Here is a 20,962-nt window from a genome sequence, read left to right as displayed (position 1 = left end):
TTGTGGTTTTTGAACTAGTGATGCTGTCATGCTCTTTCCATTATTCTCTAGCTTTCAGGAATCTGATTGAAATGGATTCCGCTGTTCAGCTATATTCTTCCACATCCCCAAAGCATTATGTCACAGATTTTTTTTAATGAAAACTTTAGGTTTCACGTTGACTTACAAATACATAGATCAAAGTCATACTTTTTTTTTCTCTTTTTTTTTTTTTCCTTCTGTTCATGAATTCAGGGTGCTGCCGCAACCACGTGGCTGAATTTTAGGTTTCTCACATACACATTAACTTCTATAATCATGTCCTACCACCAGCTAGGGGGATTGAACATTAAAGCTTTTATGGATGCCCCTTTTAGTTCATGTTAGAGACTCTCAGACTTCTTGATAGAAAATCCCTCTGGGGACTACTTCTCTACTTCTCCCAGGCCAAATCAGGTGGAGTACTTCCTTACATGCACACTTTCGTGACTTCCCTGTAGCACCTTTTGCAGCTGCTTACATGAGAGAAAGGGTTTTCTGGATTCGTCTAGGAGGAGTTTATAACTTGTCAGTGCTTATCTGCATCCTGCCGTTGGAGACTTGTTGATTCAAATGTTTAAACTTCAGGTTAAAGTGCTGAGCTTCTGTGTGCTACACACTAATAAAGAATACATTTGAGATTTCATTTTAAGACCTTTACCTCAGCAGGATTGGCTTCTTTTATTTGCTGATTTCTTAAACAGCGTGTACTCGAGCCAGGGAGAAGAAAAGCACATCTTGAAAGATCATGTTCAAAAACAGCTGAATTTTTCTCATCTCTCTTGTCTCTTGATGTTTCGCATTACAAGAAACTATCAAAGACACTTGCTGAATACTAAAATGTTTACATTTCTAGTTCTTTTCTCATTTTAGCAGTTGCATTCCTTGCCTTAAGATACTTAATTAATTTTAAAGAGCATAGTGGTTTTGCACAGTGCATGATAAAATTCTTCGTCTAACCAATCTTGTGATGTTCAGATGGATGAAGATTTCTTTTCATCTGTCGGTTTGGAGAACTGACATTAGGAGACAAAACCAATTATTTTTATACACAGCCAGAAATTTCAATTTAGATACAATGAGTTGTCAAAGTTCATGGTCTTTTGGGCTGTAAAACAACCTAAAATCCATTTTTACTCTGTGTCAGTATTACTTTAGGAACCGTGCTTATTCATGTTATTTAAGAAAAGAATATTATGCTAGATTCTTTTAGTAAAGAGTTCTCCAGGAGGTTATTTGGATAAAAATGTATAGTGCAGAAGGCTAATCAGAAGACTTTTAAAGTTCACTTAGATTCTTTAGTAATTAATGAAAGTATTGGAAACAAAATTTGTGCACGTAGATGCCTCTATTTGCAAAAAATAATGCACATATGAAGTAAACGTATCTAAAATTAATACGCATCTCAGGCGTTTGTGTACAGGTCTAGATGACTTGTGTACATGATGTATCCTGTTGCGACTCAAGTGCGAAGTGATACGTGCTCATACAACCACTCGCTGTAACTTCAGAAGTCTGATTCTGGTTGATCGAGACTCTAGCTCAGAAACCCCGAAGAGGTTAGCATTGGTTCTTGCAGGATTTCATTTCAACTGTAATGATTCGTCACTAGATCCTGAAAGTTGGAGGTCTGCTGGCAAATGTCTAGTTCATACCTTGCCCCCACACAGCATCGTTCTTCAGCATGTGTGGTCTAAAATACTGTTATTCAAAGTAATTTTAAAATCTGGAGAGATGTGGCTTGCTTTTAGAGTCCTTGCAGAGCCCAATAAATGCCACCAACTTTCTTTGATGTGTTAATTTGTTTAAATTATCCCTTGTTTTCCTAGAGAAAGGCTAGTAGGGACCCATGGTGATGGCAGTTTGGTTACCCACATTGGTCTTTTTTAGTACCTGGTTGTTCTTCCTGACAGACTGCTTTTTTCAAAGCTCAGTTCAGTAGCCTGAAGATCAGCACGCAGTGCTGTTTGCGAGGCACTAGGATATTCAAGGCATCTCCACTGACAGATCTGACAAGACCTACAGGAGACTTGTGTCCTTTGAGAGCTGCAAGTAGAGGCCAGGAGCCGGAGTTGTGCCCATGGCAATTCAGATGATACAGAATGGTAGTGTTGAAGCAAGCTAAGCTTGCCAATACTGTCTAAACTGAGTTTTACTTACTTTGATTTAATCCTGTTACCTACTGTGGACGAGGAAGATGGCCTACTTCTCCTTACAAGTGTCTTTCCTGTATTTGAGTATTATTCTCTCTCCTGTCTTTGGTCTAGCGTTGTCTAGACCAATCTGTCCTATTTTTTCAGCCTTTCTCAACAGGGCGTGTCTGCTGCCCTCCAAAAAATCCTTCTGGCTAGCTCTGAACTCTTCAGCTGGATCACATCTTTCTTGAAGTATGTGTGGTGCCCAGATGGCACCAAGTACTCCAGCAAGGTATGAACAGGGCTGACTACCGTGGCAAGCTTCCTTCAGTTCTCCTGTAGGCTGTTCTCCTCTTCGCAAGTCCATCTGTCACCATTGTTTCTGCAGCAGCTTGACTCTGTTGATCTTTGTTCGGGCTGTTCTCCTCTGGCAAAGAATTGCTACGTAGGCAGTTATTTGTTCCCTGGTGTTTCTAGAATTGATTGTTCCTGCCAGGGTCTAAAATCTGGCACTTGTCCGTTTTGGATTGCATCCCGTCTTTACATCATTTTTCCAGTTCAGTGTGATTTTGAGTTTGCATTTTATCTTTCAGCGCCTCCAAGGTTGGTGGTAGTTACGGATCTGACAGCATAATCTTGATCACAACAGTATTATTTTTCAGTTGTTTTTTAATTGCTTTTTACACCCCAATTCAATCATTTCTGTGGTGCCCGCAATCCTCAAGTACTGTTGTTTGTCAGAACTCTTTGGAAATCTCTTACATTATGCATGCAGGAAAATGTAATCGTGTGAGATTTAGCACATAATTCCAACTAAAATAACTGTTTTCAGTTGGCATCCTCTTGGGATGCTTGTGCCTAGCGACAGTCAGAGCTTCAAAGGGTGCTAATTACAGCATTATTTTAGATATCTGCAGTCTTTCTGTAAGCTTATTTTCATTTTTTCTCTCCTAAAGAAAAGAGCGATTGGTGTATGTGGGTATCAGTATTGAGAACATCATTCCACCCCAGGTAAGTTGCTGTGTCTGTGCTGTGTTACTGTTTTATTTTCCAAACTTCTCAGGGAGGAAGTTTCTCAGTGGTGTGTTAGAAGTGCTAGTAGCATCTTGGACAGAAAAATCAATCTATATGCAGGTCAGAAATAATTCTAGATCCTTCGTTTTAGACTGAGATTGAATTTAGCAGAGAAACCAAGGGAGCTTTATCGTGTTTATTAGAGCCAACTGGTGCCACACAGAGTCCTCTGTCAAGTGAAGGATCGCAGAATCACCTCCCTACCCATTACAGTTGGCTTTTGAGTAGAGCGCTCTACCATTCTGTAATTTATAAAGGTGGGATTCAGTTTATTTAACTCTGGTGTCTGCTGTATATTTCACTCTGATGTCCGCTATATAGTTACCTAGGTCTGAGCTAATTGTCGTAGCTTTCCTTTGGAACAAATGGAAACAAATGTTTCTGGCTTATGATTCAGAAGGAATATGTAGTATCTGTTAGAAGCATAACATTTGCCTCCCTCAAATCTATATTGAAGTCACAGAATCACATGTGGTTAAAAACTATAAACATTGAGTGTTTTATTAACAGATGCTTTTATATGGTTTCCCTTTACAGAAGAGGAAAAATGTTTTTATTCATGTGGACAACAGCCTCTTCTCACTTCTTAAATACATTTTAAAGTGATTCTCTTGAAGTCTTAGCCAAATGCCTTTGTCCAAAATTATATAATCTGTTCCTTGTTCCTTGCATGAGAGTTTAAAATGCAGCTTTTGTTTGTTTTAAACGTAGACTTTCCACTCCAACTGACTGTAATAAAGCCAACTTTCTTTCCCTGTCTCTGGATAACAGAAAAATGATAACTGGTTTTACAAACTTGCAAAAGTTTCTATGTCTGGGAGCAAATATTTGAAAAATTCAGCCCAGGGGCAGATTTATTTTTTTTTAAATTAGTAACTTGGAAACTTATCATAAAATTAGCCTGTGTGGCACTTTATTGACACTGCACCATGTAAAGGTGTCCCTGTGCTCAGGGTGTAGAGATGCTAGCAACAATTTATTCAGCTGCTGCTTTTACTAGTCCTGGGAGTATCACCTGAGGCATGATCTCAGTGTTGTAGTATAAACACAATGGTACAATAGCCCGAGCCCTTAAACTCTGTATTTGTGAAATTATGTAGCCAGTAAGGGCAATATGTGCAAGTGTTCAGGTGAATTCTGCTGTAACAAGTCATTATATGAGAAGCCAAAATGCGTTGTGTTGGGCATACGGGCTTTCTAGATCGTATGAATATCTGCGTCATATGAGTTCAGTCATAATGAGAGTGGAAGGAGCGGGGAGATAAAGCTTTTTTGACACTCTGTCTTATGTGAACAGGAGCCAGAAATACCTGAAGGTCAGGAAGAGAAAAAGAAGGATTCCAAAAAGCCAAAATCAAAGCTGCTTGAAAGGAGGTCTACGAGAACTCGCAAGTGCATAAGCTACAGGTTGGCAGCTTGTTTAAATACCTTGTAAAACAAAGAAAAGACATGCTGTTGTTTTCTTTCTCAAGCAACCCACCACTTCTCACGCACACATTGAAAAGAGAGGCCCGACTAAAGTGTCTTTGTTCTTTCCTCCGAATACTGATTATGCCTGATGGTTGTAAAAGCCTGTGAGGTGGTATAGGGAAGGGATGATGCATAAAAAAAATAAAATGTATGTGGTACTTTGTTCAGGAATACAGGAGAAGGTTTTGGTGTTACTGCAGTTCCTGGAGTAAGTTAAAGCGAGTGAATCACACCTCTCCTTTCTGTTGAAAGGGAGACTTACGCTTGTGTCTAAAGGCTGCCTTTTGGGATTAGAGAAGGATGTGGTTGCCTTAGGGCTTGTGGGTTTTTGTCCCAGCTGCATTAGGAATATAAAAAAAACCCACTACCTTTCCTGTACTTGCTCTGTGTAGACCTTTATCATCAAAAATTAGAACATTACAACTTTCAAAACCTTCCAGTAATAACCATTATTAAACTCATAGTCAGCCTGGTTTTGCTGTTGAGGAGAGGCATGGTGCTTGTATACGCTGTTCAGAAAACGCAGTCTGACCTTGCTTAGCTGTTGATTTTCGGTAACTTTTTAAATTAACAGCAGAAGCCACGCTAATGAAAATGCCATTGCTGCTTTGGGAAATTAAGTATTTCTGTAAGGAACGTTATGCCACGGGCAGGATTATATAGATTTGCTTTTATGTTCATGACAGGTCAGGCAGCATCTGACCAGTAGAAAAGAAGTCTTGCCTGTAGGGTGTCTGGCACGACTTCAGCAGGACGCATGTTGTGCAAAGACAATAATTTTTATTGGAAATAATGTTTCATATAATGTTGCTCTGGAAAAATCAATCTTCCAATACAAAATTACAGAGTCTTTCTTACAGATTCCATCATGCACATAACTTTGAGCTGGTGAAAATATTACACGTGTCAGGGTGTCACTTCAAATTTACATGTCCGCAGTGAAGTCCTACTAGTGTCAGAGAGAATTGTGTACGCTTTCCTTCAGCGGGGGAAAATAAATGCTAAACGTCTTATTCCGCTTACAGACAAATCTGTATTGTGTAGCATTCTGGTTCTCTAAAGACATGTAATCCCTGAGTCAACTGTTGAGTCCTCTCGTGAGGAGGTTAGCAAAACTCTGCATGATGAATAAAGCAGCAGCAGAAGAAATGATGTTCCATTACACCTAAAGGACAAGCAGCTCACGTTTGAGCTCAGGTCATTTGTTAGCGGTGATTTGAAAGCGTAAAGTGATTTCTCACGTTTTAAAGACGGTTTGGGGGTTTTCTTTGTTGGGTTTTTTTTAGCGGTCTGGAGGGAAAATAGTGTTTGAGTAATGTGGAACTAATCTTATTGATGGAATAATTTTAGAGTTATTTCCTTGCTGTGTAAGGCTGCCTTGAACGTGACATGCAGTTGTTCTTCGGGAATATAGAAAGACCAGAAATCCACCACCTTATTTTTAAAGGAGAAAGTGTTTTATGCTTGTTACAGAGTAGTATTAGATGTATTCTTTTCTTGTTCTGCTGGACGTTACTATGGAGGACCAAGATAAATATAACTAATCTTTCTTTCGTGACTGAGAAACTGAGCCTTTAATGAAAGTATTGTCCAATTGTTAGTTGTATTTAAAAATAATACCAAAAAAATTAATTTTTTAAAAATGAGAAGAACAACAACTTGCATCTAAATAAAATGTCTTTTCTATATAGTTAATAAAATTTGTACTTTTGCATGTTATATCTCAAGGCATCTGGTGATACAGGTAACAATCCTTTTGTATGGGATTCGAATTTGTAACTGAAAAAACAAACTGTGGATCCTTTTTCCTTTGTTTGCTGTTCCCTTTAAATGAGTTACTCAGCGTGCAGAGATTGATGTAGTTTTATAAAAGCTGCTGCAGGACAAACGTACTCAAATATTTTGCTTTTGTTTGTCCTATTTAGTTATGTAACGTGACATTATAGCTTATTTGTAAATAATTACAAAGAACTGTGTAAAGTATGTTTTATCTGTTCAGATTAGGTTGTTGCAGATCCATAAAGTATAATTACCGCGAGCTTTAAGAAGAGAAAGAAGCTATCTGAAATAAATTTTCAAGGAAAATTTAGACAGGATGAATAATTTTGCTTTGACTTTAATAGGTGCTTTTCAGACAGTCTGTTTTGCAGATTGGTAGTGCGTATGTCATCTAATAAAAGGTGTGGAAAAAATGACTAATACTTTGTGTGAAAAATGCCACTGATACCATCTTAAAGAACTTTCAAATTATATATTGTTAAATTCAGTGATATGTTATGTAAAATGGAAGTGGTTTTGTGTTCACATAAATCAATATTAAGACAGCCAGGCAATGACAAATAATCTGCTAGCAAGTAGAAATAAGAAACATACCTTTTAAAAAATGGCTATTTTATCGTCAATCCAGCCCATTATGTTTGTTATTTTATTACCTATCCAGCCCATTGTCTGTGCAGTGTGATTTCTTAAAGCAGTTCTAGATTTTGAGGTATGTTTTCATAATATAATTTAATTAGGGTTCACTTCAAAGTGGTAAATAAAAGCTGTTACTTTTAGGTTTGATGAATTTGATGAGGCAATTGATGAGGCAATTGAAGATGATATCAAGGAGGCTGATGGAGGAGGTATGTTTCTGATGTTTTTTGTTTTTCATTGCAATGGTGATAAGAAGATTTTTGTTTTGATATGAGAAGCAACAAATATAATCCTCTCCCTTAAATTTTGTAGTTTACAGTTTTTACTGCTGTATTTTTGGAATCAAACTAAATAATTTCCCTTGGGAATGGCCATCCCAGGCTGCCAAAAGATGCCAAAAAGTATTTGCTCTTGATAGGTAAATTTAGCTTGCACATGTTTTGATACATGAATGCAATGAATAAGCACAACAAGAAAACTCTTAAAATTAATTTGCTCCGTTTTGGATTTGAGATTGGAACGGCAGCTTCTGCTATTGACATTTGTCCCCTGTAAAAATTGGGCTCATAAATTGGTTGGCAGTTGGGACCCCCTAAAGACTGGGTCTATAAAGTCGTCTTAAAAATATTAATCCAGATCTATGAACACTTCTCCGTTGAACGTGAATAAAGTGAAATTACATTCTTTGTTGCCTGTTATGGCAACACAGGAGACCAAAAGAGAGCTCTTCAACACTATCTGAGATGTAGATGGATTTGTGCTTCTGCATCACCTTAACTTGCATGGAGAAAACTGCCATGAAACGTTATCCCTCAGATGTTTGGCTTGTGGCATCTCCATAAAGACACCAGTTTTCAGAAGCTTGGTGGATGTATACAGACGATCTGAAAATCAGGTGTCTGTGGACGTGTAATGGAAGATCCATAAACATAACTAAGTCTCATCAGTAAAACCAGCTTTTCAGAAACCGCTCCCTGGCCAAACAGCAGCTTAGTAACTTCACACAGCTGGGGCTGTGTGCGTGTCAGGAACAAGACTTCAAACAGAGTCTTGCATGACAAAAAGTTATTCTGCTTTACAGAAAATAAACTGAAGCTAGAGGCATGGAAGAAAGATATGTATAAAGTTAAACAAAAAATAAACTTACTCTTTTTTCCCCTTTCTATCACTGAATTCAGGCATTGGAAGAGGCAAAGACATGTCTAATATCACCGGTCACCGTGGAAAAGACATTTCCACAATCCTAGAAGAAGAAAGGAAAGAAAACAAGCGACCACAAAGGGCTGCTGCAGCACGACGCAAGAAACGACGGCGACTGAATGACCTGGATAGTGACAGTAATCTGGATGAAGAAGAGAGTGAGGATGAATTCAAGATCAGCGATGGGTAGGTCTGCAATATAACTTCCACCACAAGTCACAGACCACTACAGGCTTCTGTGACTCTGCAGTGCCCCTGAAATGATCATTAGGAGCATGTGCCCAGTGCTGGAGCAGCACTGCACAGTGCCAGCAGAAGTCCTCCTGGTCTAGGGGAATGTCATTGTACTGGAAAAACTGCACTCCGGATCCATGCGCTGAAATCATCCCATCTGTATTTTAAGCAAAACGTGTTCCTGGAATGTTACTGGTGTGTTTGAGGCCACACTGTGGGGTTCTGTACACGGTTATGTTAGTGGAGGAGCCAGACGGGCTCCGTTCTCAGACTGATGTGACTGTGTAGTAGAAATCCGTAACAAAGATGTAGCTAAAATGAGGCTGGTTGTTTCCTTTTAAAAATACGTCCTATTTTGTGGGATTTTTATTGGGCCTGATTGTCATTTAAAAATTGGAAGAGTAAAATGTCCCCATTTACAGCATACAGAACTTGAGTTGCAGATTCTGAAACCAATTCTTGATTTCTGCTCTCTAGCAGATCAGAGTTTGAAAACAGCCAAAGAAGTGGTTTATACTGTAGAAAACAAATATGTGTCATATGAAGCTTTAAATGCTAACTGAGCATTGCTCTGGCTAACTGAAACTCTCTTTCCATGGAATTTCTCATCGTTCAGGCTGGGGAATTCCTAACGTTAAAAGATTTAATAATAATTTTAGATGTCCTTTATGCCTCAGTGAAGAAACATAATGGAGCATGAGGTCTAGGCTCTTTACTGTCAACATTTAAAGCTTTACACCAGTCACTGAGTCAATTTACTACGTGTATGGATAATCTATACAACATAGATACAAATTTTGAGCTTTGTTTTTCACCTGCGACCATGCTGAGGACATTTCAGTGGCACCCTGAATAGTTGAGCTAAATGTGCTGGAAATTTCCAATCAATGAGTGTAGCTTGTGGAAATCTCACAGAATTAATAGTGCATTGATCTGTTAAAGTGTGCTCATGCATTTTCAACTCCATCCTCTGCTGAATGCCTTCTGGATGTTATGCTGGAATTTACATTCGGCTGGCGGCCAAATGCAAGTGACTGTGTACCTTCAGTGCGCAACGGTTTTTAAAAAAGCATTGGCTCCCTTTTGAAACGACGGGAGTGTTACAAGCTGATAAGTTTGTGAGATGCATGTTTTGCATGAGAGCAACAGTTTTGTGTTAAGACACGATATTCTAATTCTCAGAAATTGCCTAGGACAGTGCTTGGTTCGTGAAGGGGAGGTCGTCTCTGCCAGAACACGGTGGGTGTTTTTTTCCCCTCGGCAGGTGATGCTCATCCATAGTTATTGCTATGCAGATGTCATGTTGCAGTGTACTATATGAACACTCCAGAATTTGTCCTATGTAAATGTCACCTGCAGTCTCAGTTTGACAGAGTGTTTATATTCACCTGCTGTTCTAACCTGCTGTGTCACGCACTGTAAAGCTACATCCCAAGTATACAACTGAAACCTAACATCAGTGGTGGCAGTTTGCTCTCTCTGGATCTTTGCGCCGCATTATTACTGTAAGATTTGTGCGGGGGTTTTTTTGTGTAAGAAAATACTTATTTTGCATATATCACTTGCTCGTAAAATACAAGTACCGTTTCAGTCCCTTGTTTCCGATATCTACCTCTGTTGTCTGTGGTCTCTCTTTGACCAGATCTCAGGACGAGTTTGTTATATCGGAGGAAAATCTGGATGAAAGTGAAGATGACCCACCATCAAACGAAGACAGTGATTCAGAGTTCTGTGCCCGCATATCCAGGCGACACCTCTCCAGGCCCATGAGGCAAAGCAGGCGGTTACGAAGGAAAACAGTCAAGAAAAAATACTCTGAAGATGACGAAGACGAAGATTCTGAGGACAATTCAAGCAGAGAATCTGGTGAGTATAAGAAGCCTTGGGTATATTAAATACTCTATACTGGAGAGAGGAAGAGTGGAAGTCTCCGTTTCCTGTCACGACTGACACTAACTTGTTTGCTTGCTTTGGGCAAGTCAGATGTCATCTTTGCTGTAAAGCAGTTTGCTGCTTGTTCTGCTGTGAATGTTCTGCAGGAAACTGTTATCGAGTACTAGGTTCTTGGCATTTTAAGTAATTACATATTTAAATGAATGCTTGTGCTATGATTCAAAAGGCCACCTTCGTGGATAGTTTCAGCTACCCCGTACCTTCCTGTTTGGCAGATGATTGCAGGGAAGAGAAAGGACGGAGGCAAAAATGTTACTTCTTTATAGCTACTTGAAGACCTTCTGAATACCTTTGAAAAAGCTTCTGAAAGAAACATTTTCCCTCGCTTTGCATGGAAGAAAATTCCTTCAGTTGTATGGCAGTTCTCTGGCAGGCTTGAAGGCAAATCTTGAATCTCTCTCTTCCACGATTATGCTTTTTGATCTTTGGTAACTGAAGGCTTTTGCATCACAGGAGAACCTAATAATTCACTTCATTCTATTTGTCCTTCAACCAGTTCATTTTCTGTTTGCACAGTTTGAAGTATGAGAATAGTACCTATGCAATACTTAAACATTTTCATGACGAGCATCTTTCTCTGAAGACTGTCCTCCTTATTTGTGCTTCGTTTGAGACCCAGTCCTAGAAAATGCCAGATATATAAGCACTTATTTTTACTTATTTTTATTGTGAATTTAAGGTACTAAGTACACTGGAGCGTTAACTTATTGCAGTGTATGTTACCTTTCCAGTGTTTTATTTGTCTCTCTAGAATATAGGTGATGAACATGTTGGAGTAAGTTGCTTTGAAGTACTGGTTTCCAAAAGGAGGGTTCATGCATGGGAGATGAAGATAGCCATACACACTTCAAATGGTTGCCGTCTCCCTGTCCTGAATGCATCATTACGCTAATCGTAAGCTGTTACCAGTGAAGATACTGTCAGAAGTCTAAAGAGATTGCTCATCTATTCTATAATGCCCAGGAGCAACTCTTTGTTTCCTGGTGGACACACATCTATGATAAAATCAGCTGATTCCAGTATCATTCCCTGTATATCTAAGAGTATAGTCTTAACTATGTGTTTCTCTCTTTTACCCCGTTATTGTCCCTCAGGATCCTGCTTTAAGCCTGTTTTGAGCTAAGGAAGTAAGGTACCCTGCGAGTGGCTTTCAGTCTCCAGAGATGGAGTTTCTTTCTGAAGGTGGTCATTCTTGTTGACTTGCTCTGATTCCTTCTCCGATATTTTAGGAAGTAAAGCGGATGCCACTTTGATCTGTGACTCATGTCAATCTCTAACTTAAGAACAGAATGTGACATGTACAGAAATGTATCTTGGGATAATTGTTCTGGCACAGCTCAGTGAAAAAGCAGCTAAAGTTGATTCAAGGCTATTTTCAGCTGATGTAAATAAATTTGATTTTTAAAGACAGTAGCTGCAGTAAACTGGTGCAGGAAGAACTGTAAATGATGGTAAGTTTCTTCTATATGGTTTCTGTTTTAAGAAAACTTACAATCGAGTGAGACTGATTTTTGTTGTTAATTTAAATTCTGTAACTCGGATCTTACCTGGAGTTTCATCTTGTCAGTGGTTTTTCATCCGCCTATTCTTAAAAGTGTTTGAATAGAGTACAATTTACTTAAATTTTAAAAACGGAAAGGACTTTCCAGTGTCAGTGGTAACGTGCATCAACTCTGATTCAGTAAGGTTGTTTCAACTGTCGGGAATTGTAGAGGAGGCATCTTTGGCACCAGTAGAAATGAGGGAACAAAAACACTGGAAGGAAACCTTCTTCTGGAGGAGTTTGAGGGAGACAGGAAAAGGGTTTGTGAGAAGATTTTGAAATCAAGCAATTCTACACTGGCGATGAATGGGGGATCTGATGTCTGAGTCTGGAATGGGTCAGGGTAACGAGGCATGATGGGTGAGACTCTCCTGTGCTGGAAGGACACATTATTTTATTGGTGCTGGTGTAAAGCTTATCTAAATGGCACAGTTTTGCTTTAATGGAGTAACGCACATCACTGTTTTCTTCTGTACAGAGAGTGGTGATTACACAGATTACAGTGATGACGATTACCTGGAAACTAGGAGGAGAAGATCAAGACGGAATCAGAAGAGACAAGTTAATTATAAGGAAGATTCAGAAAGTGATGGCTCACAGAAAAGTGTCCGATATGGGAAGGAGTTAAGAAGAGTTCATAAACGCAGGCTCTCCACTTCAGATAGTGAAGGTAAAATAAACAGTCCACCATTTGCAGGAGCTGGTGTATGTCAGCATTAGAATGAAAGGAAAATGGTATATAATTCAGAGATTTCGGAGAATCTTCTTTCTAGAGTTCCTTGATGTTTCTCAGAAACTGTTTCCTTCTAAAACAGTTTACTGGTACTTTATGATGGACTGTTACAGTCGCTTCTCAAAGTCACCACTGTCCCTAATCCTGACTTCCAGGTCTGAATTTACTGTGTCTGGCATGGAGTGCCGGGATTCCAAAATTGGCACTAATGTAACTGTTTCACCACTTTTCTGTTACGAGGTTACAAAGCTTCATCCCACGAGTTTTTAAAGATTCTCTTTTGTAAGAGAAAGGGTATTCCTTCTGGTGCCCTGATTGTATTTGTGCTGGTGGGTAAGACTCATTCAATCTCCTGTTTGAAGGCGCTGTGATAAGTACAGAGGAAGCCTGCTCTCGGTAGCGTCAGTCACGCCATGACGACTGGTGTGCATTTTGATGTAACATCACCTTTCAGAAAAACAACCACTGACTTTGGCTGCTTTGCATTCTGAGTGCCCAGCTTACGAGACCTTAGGTCCGGCTTTCAGAGACGCTGAGCTGTACGGGTTGCAATGGATGCCAGGCTTCCCCAGAAAAATCAGCTGCACTTGACAGGCCGAGCGCCTCTGATTTGTAGGTGAGATTGGGAAGTGCTGGCCTGAGTTTACAGACTGTTAGAGGATCCTCTTAGGTGAAGGGAAACAAGTAATGCAACCGTCTAGTAACTCAAAAACTTGATCTTACACTTCAATACAGTCTATTCTCAGAAGTACGATGTGTAGGCTCTCTGCTAAGAATTGCTATATGGTGGCTGAGTTTTTTGCTGCCTGCACTCGTGACTTTAAACAGTGCTTGACTGACAATGTCTTTTCTCCATGAAATCCCATTTCCTCAGGTATTTTTGGTACTGGCTTTTTGCATATTAAAATCAGCACCATTTAGTACCCTTCCAGTACGCTCCCACAGTTCTCGCAGCGTGTTGTAAAATACCTAACAGCATTACTGGAAATGTAATTGTGTTGAAAATACAGGAACTCTGACAGAGTCTCTAGCAACTCGAACCTACATTAAATAATACCTTTAAAATGACAATTCACATGCATTTCTAATGGAAATCACAAGGAGACAGCTAATAGTGCTTGCCATTTGATTTTTCAGTCTCCATCTCTTCTCACCTAAAGCCATCAAGGGTCACTGTAAAGGCTGTCAGTGTGTAGGCAATATTCCAGTTGGCCAAAAAAAAAGGTCCCCCATGAAAGGGCAGCAAACTTCAGGTGACAGTTAGGCAGTGTTCATATGCCTTGGAAGAAGTTGTATATAATTTGGGGGTGGCAGGGCTATAGTACAGGTGTGTGCATGTGTACATATGTATCTTTTTACGATGGTGCAGCCATTATTTGGGCTCTCAGGTTCTGGAAGGGTGTAAAGCAGGTGCTGTGAGATGAGGGATACGGTTCTGCGTTATTCCTGGCACGCAGTTAGCACTTTTAGTGGGGAACACACCTGCCTCCAAAGCCTCTGGTACTCCTCAGATTGGAAAGAGAATATCAACAAATTGTTGGTCTTTGCTACTTGAGCAGTTTATTTAAAAAGTAAAAAGAATGCAAGTGTTTTGACATGGTGGTGGAACCTGGGGAAGGAGATGGAAATGTGTGTGGTGAGAGAGAGAGATGGCTTTTTAATGAGTGTGAAAGATGAAAAATAAAAAAGTGTAATCGTTTCGGTTGCACTCAGATTTGCTAACGGCTTTAAGTCTGCTGCTTATTCCAGAGAGCTACACATCTAAGAACTCTGAAGATGACGAATCCACAAAGGAGTCAAAGCGATTGATTCGAAAACGTCGGCGAAGTACAGACGACTACTCTGAGGAAGAAGGCGAGGATGAGGAAGATGAAGGGAGGCCAGTCCGCAAACGGCTGAATCGAATCGAAACAGATGACGAAGATAACTGCGAAAATGCTAAAGATGACGCAGAAAACCCCGCTACTGCAAATAAGCTGCCAGCACCACAAGCTCCTCAAGACAACACCAAGAAGCACTGCTACCGGATAGAAAGCGATGATGAAGATGACTTTGATAACGTAGGGAAAGTAGAGAGCCCTTTGGACTACAGCCTGGTGGACTTGCCTTCCACCAACGGACAGAGCCCAGGTAAAACCATTGAGAACTTGATTGGCAAACCAAGCGAGAAGACCCAGGCCCCCAAGGACAGCACAGCCAGCGCCAGCCTGGCGCCCAACGGGACGGGGAGCGGGCAGGAAGCAGTAGGGCCGGAGGAAGATGAAGACGAACTTTTGAGAGTGACTGACCTTGTTGATTACGTCTGTAACAGTGAACAGTTATAAGACTTCCATTTTTGTGCTAATTTATTCCACGGTAGCTCATACCAGCGGGCCAGTTATTAAAAGCTGTTTTATTTTTCCTAGAAAATTCTCCACTACAGTATCACTTTTTAGAAGCAAGAATTTCACCAGTCCTGCAGTCTTTCTGTGAAGTGACCAGTTTTGAACTTTGAAGATGAATTGCTGTAAATTCCCTCTCTTACCCCTCTCTTCTTCTTCCAAGTCCATGGTCCTGGGTAATTTCACTGACAAAAACCTTATAACAACAAGAGATTTGTATATTTTTGACTTTATATTTCCTGAGTGCATACAAATTTGTGGAAATGGGTGGCCTAAGAAAGCATTCCAAATCGGTCAGGGCCCAAACCAGAACTGGGGTGGGTTTGGCTCAAGGGGTGGGGGGGTGCAGAAGCACTTGTGCTTTAGCTTTTTCATATGAGATATATATTATATTTAAATGTTCACAACTTAGATTACAACTTAACAGACAGTTAAAAAAAAAATTAATGTCTGTACTGTCGCATTTTGTGAGTTGTAGGTTAACATACCATAGCTCATTTTAGTAATCACCTTCATGGAAACAGTTTGATTTTAATACTGGAGGCAAAGAGAATTATTAGAGGCCAAGAAGGTACCATAAACAAGAACTCTACTATCCATTATGACTTGCAGTCTTTCCTAATAAACATCCTTTAAAGTGTTTGTACAGTAAAGTGTACTGTAATGAAGTTTTTGACAGTCGAAACACGCTAGCCATGAATTTATAAAGCTATCTCATGCATAGTTCATCAGACGGTCTTCGATGCACAGTGTCTAGCGGGAGGACGTATCGATGTGAAGTCAGTCTGTAAGTTGGATGGCATCTTGACGTGCTGCAAACTTTTACAGACAAAAGAACCCTGCGGTAGCTGCCCAGCCACTCGAGTCACCATCTGTTGAAGTATTCTGAATGAAGTACGTTTGTACAAACGGCATTGACCACAGAATGACAGTGCATCAGAGGATTGAGGGATTTTCAAACAAGCCGTGACTGGTCCATTCATGTCCTTAATATCTACTTCAAATTGAAGTAAACAAATGGAACAGTTTTCCTTTTGGAGGTTTTCTGTTTGGGGTTTGTGTGTGTTTTTTGTTTTGATTTTACTTATCTGCCTGGATGTATTAGCAGGTTTTGAATGTAGTGTTGGCCTTTGGCCATTAGAATTTTCTTAAAATACATTTTAATAATTGTCATGTGACCAACTGATTTCAAGAAGGCAGTACTTCTGAGAGAAAACGCTTGACTCCAAGACATCTCATCAACTTTTGAGCGGGCATGAAGTGATATGTGCTTTTATTCAAGGAAAAAAAAAAAACAACACAGGGCACACAAAGTGCAGAGCTGAAATTTGTTTTGGGTAGCGTTCAGTTTTCTCTTTACTCTGAATTAAATGCAGGCTGTAGCATTTGTACATGTTGTAGCACACAGACAGCTCAAACAGATCTGCCAAACACTGAAATCCAAAAAGGTCACATCTGTTAATCCTTTTGCTCTGAGATTTGGATTTTTGACTGGTGTTTATGTCCATTGCCGGCAATGGATGCACCAAAACTGCTGCTGCCGCTGAGGAGTGAGTTCTCCTTTCCTGCCCCACCTGATTCCCTTCCATTATATTGTATTCACTAGTCGGTCATTAAGCACTTCTGTTTTCTTGTAATAAAACCGGCATTAGGTCTTTACTAAATACCTCTCTAGAAAACCTAGATCCAAAAATTACCTACCTTCTGGCCTTGAAAGTCTTGATTTTGTTTCCCCACGTCTTTCTCCACGAGTTCTATCAGAACCACTCCATGACTCTTACTCATTTGGGTTCTAGCAGTGCACATATCCTGCTATAAAACCAGAATCAGCAGAGATGTGCAGCAGAGAACTTGCTCATTATCTGCTGCGCTAAGCAAGCTTGTGTTTTAAAAAAATGAGAAATCACTCTCTCTCTAAATGAGAACTTAATTCCATGAAAAATTAAATGTTTCCACCTTATCAATGTTAACTATTAACAGTTTTCAGGAGCAGATATTAAAACAGGGTAGTGAAAAGCCACGGAAGTTTAGAATGAGTTCTTAAAAGCATATGTAGCATTTTAAGCTACTCTAGTGTTTTTCTTTGCCTAGGTGATACATAAATGTAGCGCTTCTACATTTCTAATATACTTGTGTTTTAAAACAAGCAAGAACATACGGCTTCCAATTTTCAATATTAATAATTGCTGAGCATTTTTAATACTTGCAGTGTAAACTGTCTGATTCAGATGCAACAACGCTCTGCAACCGATGGTTTCTCATTTGTTTTGGCAGTGCCATAATCTTTATTTGCTGCCTAATGGCGCCTTTTAGTATCTGATCAGCGCTGCAACAAACATTCTTGCTTGTAGAGTCAACCCCAAACGTTAAGTACTTAGTGGGCAAGTAATTGCGAATGTAGGAAAACACAAGTTACGATATCAAACATACCAACCAGGAAAAAACAGTACTGAGCTAGGGAGCGATGTAAAAGCAGGAAAGACCTGGAAGTAGAACTGGAGCATTGAAGCTTAGATCGGGCGCGTCGCGTTTTAAAAATGCGGAATGACAAGTTGTTACCAAGTTTTACTTTCTATAGGTCACTTTTCAGAAACAACTCTTCTGTCTTCTTACAAGTCACCTTTGGTACCGGAGACAGCTTCATCCCCCAGGATCCAGAGTTCCCCCTTAGACCAGTGGGAATGTTGTGCAAGTAAAAACTGCAAAAAAAATGCCATAGGAAGTCTTAATGTTTTCAAACTCATATTTTTCTCATTTCTGAGGCTTCCTGCTTGGTGGAAAATGTACAATCTCCTATTTGGAAAGATGACATTTTCTGACATGGGGCCAGCTGACTGCCACACAGGGTTCATGCCATCGTAGTATGTATAAGTGACTCTAGAGTGGACATGTCCTCCTGGTGTCCTTCCAATCTTGTGCTCTTCTGTACTCATCGTGAGATCAGAAGTTAAAAGTCTTTGAGTAGTGATCTTCAGGCGTGGCTTTGGACTAACAGAAATCTCAAACCGTATGAGAAACAGAGTGAAAGCTGGCCAGGGATTTTTTAACACAACGGATTTAAAAGTACAAGAACAAGCAGCTATTGGCTGAACATACAGAGCATTTATTCAACAAACTTGTTTATTCCACACAGGTTGTCACTGAAAGCTCTGACTTTTTTAACTGCAAACTCTTCAGAGTATAACTGATGGGGAAGAGAGTGAACTGATTTCTATGTGAAGTTTAAGTAGCATTGGTGAGGGGAAGAACCTGTAAATCGAGTGGAGGAATGGACTTTTTTTGTGTCATCAAGATAAAGGATGGCTGTTTGCTTTCTTGCACGCAGCTTGTGTGACTATCAGTGACACAAAGCGCGCAGTAGATCTGCTCTGTAATTAACGAATGTGGTGTGTTAATCTAACCAGAAGGGTGGTAGAATTAAGAACTCAAAATTTCACCACAGTTGCTGTCTTCTAGTTATAGAGTCTTCTAAACCTGAGCATGTTCTTGATTTAAAAATGGAAAATTACATCACCAAACTACCAAAAAACCCTTTAGCATTGAAATCTTGTAGGAGGATCAGTGCTGAACAATCAACTCTGACAGTTTTGACTTTGTACATGTTGAATTATATTATAAAATCACTGCATCTTCCTGATTTTGTTTTTTAATGAAAGGATTGCTCTAACAGCACTTGAGAGAAACAGAGATGCTTTTTTCTACATTGCTAATTTCTGAAGTACGTCACCGTCAAGATTTCTTTGGATTAAAGCGTCTCAGTTACTCTTCATAATAGCGGGAACTAATTGACTTAGTTGGGCTTGTTTTCTCGTCACTTCTGTTTTCCAGTTGCTGTGTCTGAACTCTTGGCGAGAGACCTTACTCAGAGAACCTCAAGGGGGAAAAAACTGTATGTTCACAAAAGAAAAATTGTATGGTAGTGGTACACTTGTGAAGACAAATCAGAACATCTATCATTTGAACTACGCTGGTATCCAGATGCTGCAACTGTTGAATGATTTTAATAGTTCGTTATCAGGGTGTCCACTTTATACCTCTGTTTTCAGGCGCTTACAACTTGGTTTTCAACGCTCTTCAATAGGAAGGCCTGGTCTAAACTTTCAAGTAATTGTTTCAAATTACTTATTTTCACAAACTTCTTTCATGAAAAGTAAACGAGGAATTTTTACGGCACCTGCTTTTTTAATTCACTTTGTACACAGTAATTTAAATAAATTATGGCAGTAATGCTAGTCCCCAGAACTGGTCTGATGAAGAGATTTGTATAATCTAGTTCAAAATGGCAATATATAGGCCTTGAAAATTGGTTTTGGTACATGTGCAGTGACTACTATTCACAGGCTTGTGTTAACGGATATCATGTGCAGTGCACACCCTGGATATGTATTTACATTTGACATATGCTTCCGATTCACTGGGTATATTAAAATCCTTAAATATATAAATATATCTATAAAAGATCAAGTATCTTCAACCAAAACAGTAAGCTTCTGAAAAAAATTGTGTTGAATATGGTGGGGGAAACTCTAGCAATTCATGTGAAGGAACACAATTCTGCAATTCCTTAAGTGTTTAAAACTTCTCTAGAAGCATTTAGAATCTCGCCTGAAGTAAGGATTTGCAGGATCAAGCCCACATTTCCCGGTAGTCTTTTCTTCCTCCCCTTCCCTAACAGTTGGGGTAGGGACTGTGCCTCACTTAAAATGTTGGAAGGCAGAAAATAAAAAATCCAACAGAAATGATCCTTATTTTTTTTCCAGTATATACTGATGTAAGAAAAATTCTATGACTAATTTTTGGTGCTTTACAGTTGAGTACCCAATCTGAGACCTAGCGGAGAGCTCTGGCTTCAGAAATATTTGTCAATTGGAAATTATTTTTGAAGTTGGACGCCCAGGAGTTGGGGTATCGAAGATTACTAGTCATTTCTGAAAACATGCATCACTTATCAAGCTCTTATTTTAGATTAGGTGTAACTAACTGAGATAGTTGCAAACGGCAAAATCGTGTGCTTGGGAATTGATTGTCCCCACGCTTCAGAGTAATTTAACTTATTTTGTATATTGCAAAAGATGTATATTGCTTAGTATGACACTTAAAAAAAAGATTGTGTACAGCTTCTGGGGGAAAGAATAGAACACTCTAAAGTAGATAAGAAGTTTTTATAATGGAATATGTGGTGTAAAGGCTCCAGATTTAACTGCAATTAAAAGGAAGTCCTGCAACTCGGGTTTTTGACTATCATTTTGTAAATGCTGGCACCCCACACCTGAGCTGAGGAGCAGGAGAGGGGACAGTACAGCAGTTAGAGGGGACACGTGCTTAATGAAGGCACGTGTGTCTGCAAAAATATCTACTATTGCTACATATAACCCCAAAGGTTACTAATGAGAACTGAACGATAAGAGTCACTCTGTTCGTGCAGTTGGTTTACTTTGTGCACTTTGCAGCACTTTGTGTATAGTCAGTCTCACTGGTTCCCCAGGTGCAGACAGAGTCGCTTTCTCCTGCTGCTTGAATGCTCGTTCAAACAACAGCAGGAGATGGGGAATGGATGGAGGGAAGTGGAATGGAAAAATGTGTATGCAAACCCATGTCAGTTGCAAGACAGGTCTTGGACAGGCCTAAAAACTACTTCTGACTTGCCCTTTAAAGACTGTATTTCCAATGGAAGGTCTCCATTTAGGAGAATCGTCCTGCTACCCTCCTTATCTCATCCTGACCTTCAGAGTACCATGAAAATCTACTTGAGGTCTCCTTCGTTGAGGGAATCGGTAAAGTTCCACCAGCACAATGCGGATGTGGA

The 20,962-nt window shown here is 39.7% G+C and overlaps 1 protein-coding gene across 1 annotated transcript in view; it reads left to right on the top strand.

The window, feature by feature from the left end:
• RSF1 (remodeling and spacing factor 1) overlaps positions 1 to 15,178 on the top strand; it is a 58,747-nt gene extending 43,569 nt beyond the window's left edge. Inside the window, exons 10-16 of the mRNA XM_059819181.1 lie at positions 3,110 to 3,164; positions 4,525 to 4,634; positions 7,254 to 7,321; positions 8,291 to 8,498; positions 10,189 to 10,412; positions 12,521 to 12,712; positions 14,525 to 15,178. Of these exons, the coding sequence (XP_059675164.1) occupies positions 3,110 to 3,164; positions 4,525 to 4,634; positions 7,254 to 7,321; positions 8,291 to 8,498; positions 10,189 to 10,412; positions 12,521 to 12,712; positions 14,525 to 15,099 (1,432 nt within the window). The 3' untranslated portion in view covers positions 15,100 to 15,178. The remainder of the gene's footprint in view (positions 1 to 3,109; positions 3,165 to 4,524; positions 4,635 to 7,253; positions 7,322 to 8,290; positions 8,499 to 10,188; positions 10,413 to 12,520; positions 12,713 to 14,524) is intronic.
• Positions 15,179 to 20,962: the final 5,784 nt, after the last annotated feature.

The sequence above is a fragment of the Gavia stellata genome, chromosome 1 (genome assembly GCF_030936135.1).
Source record: "Gavia stellata isolate bGavSte3 chromosome 1, bGavSte3.hap2, whole genome shotgun sequence".
NCBI classification, from domain to species: Eukaryota; Metazoa; Chordata; class Aves; order Gaviiformes; family Gaviidae; genus Gavia; species Gavia stellata.
Note: the sequence above shows the minus strand (reverse complement) of the source record. Positions and strands in the feature narration are given on the sequence as shown.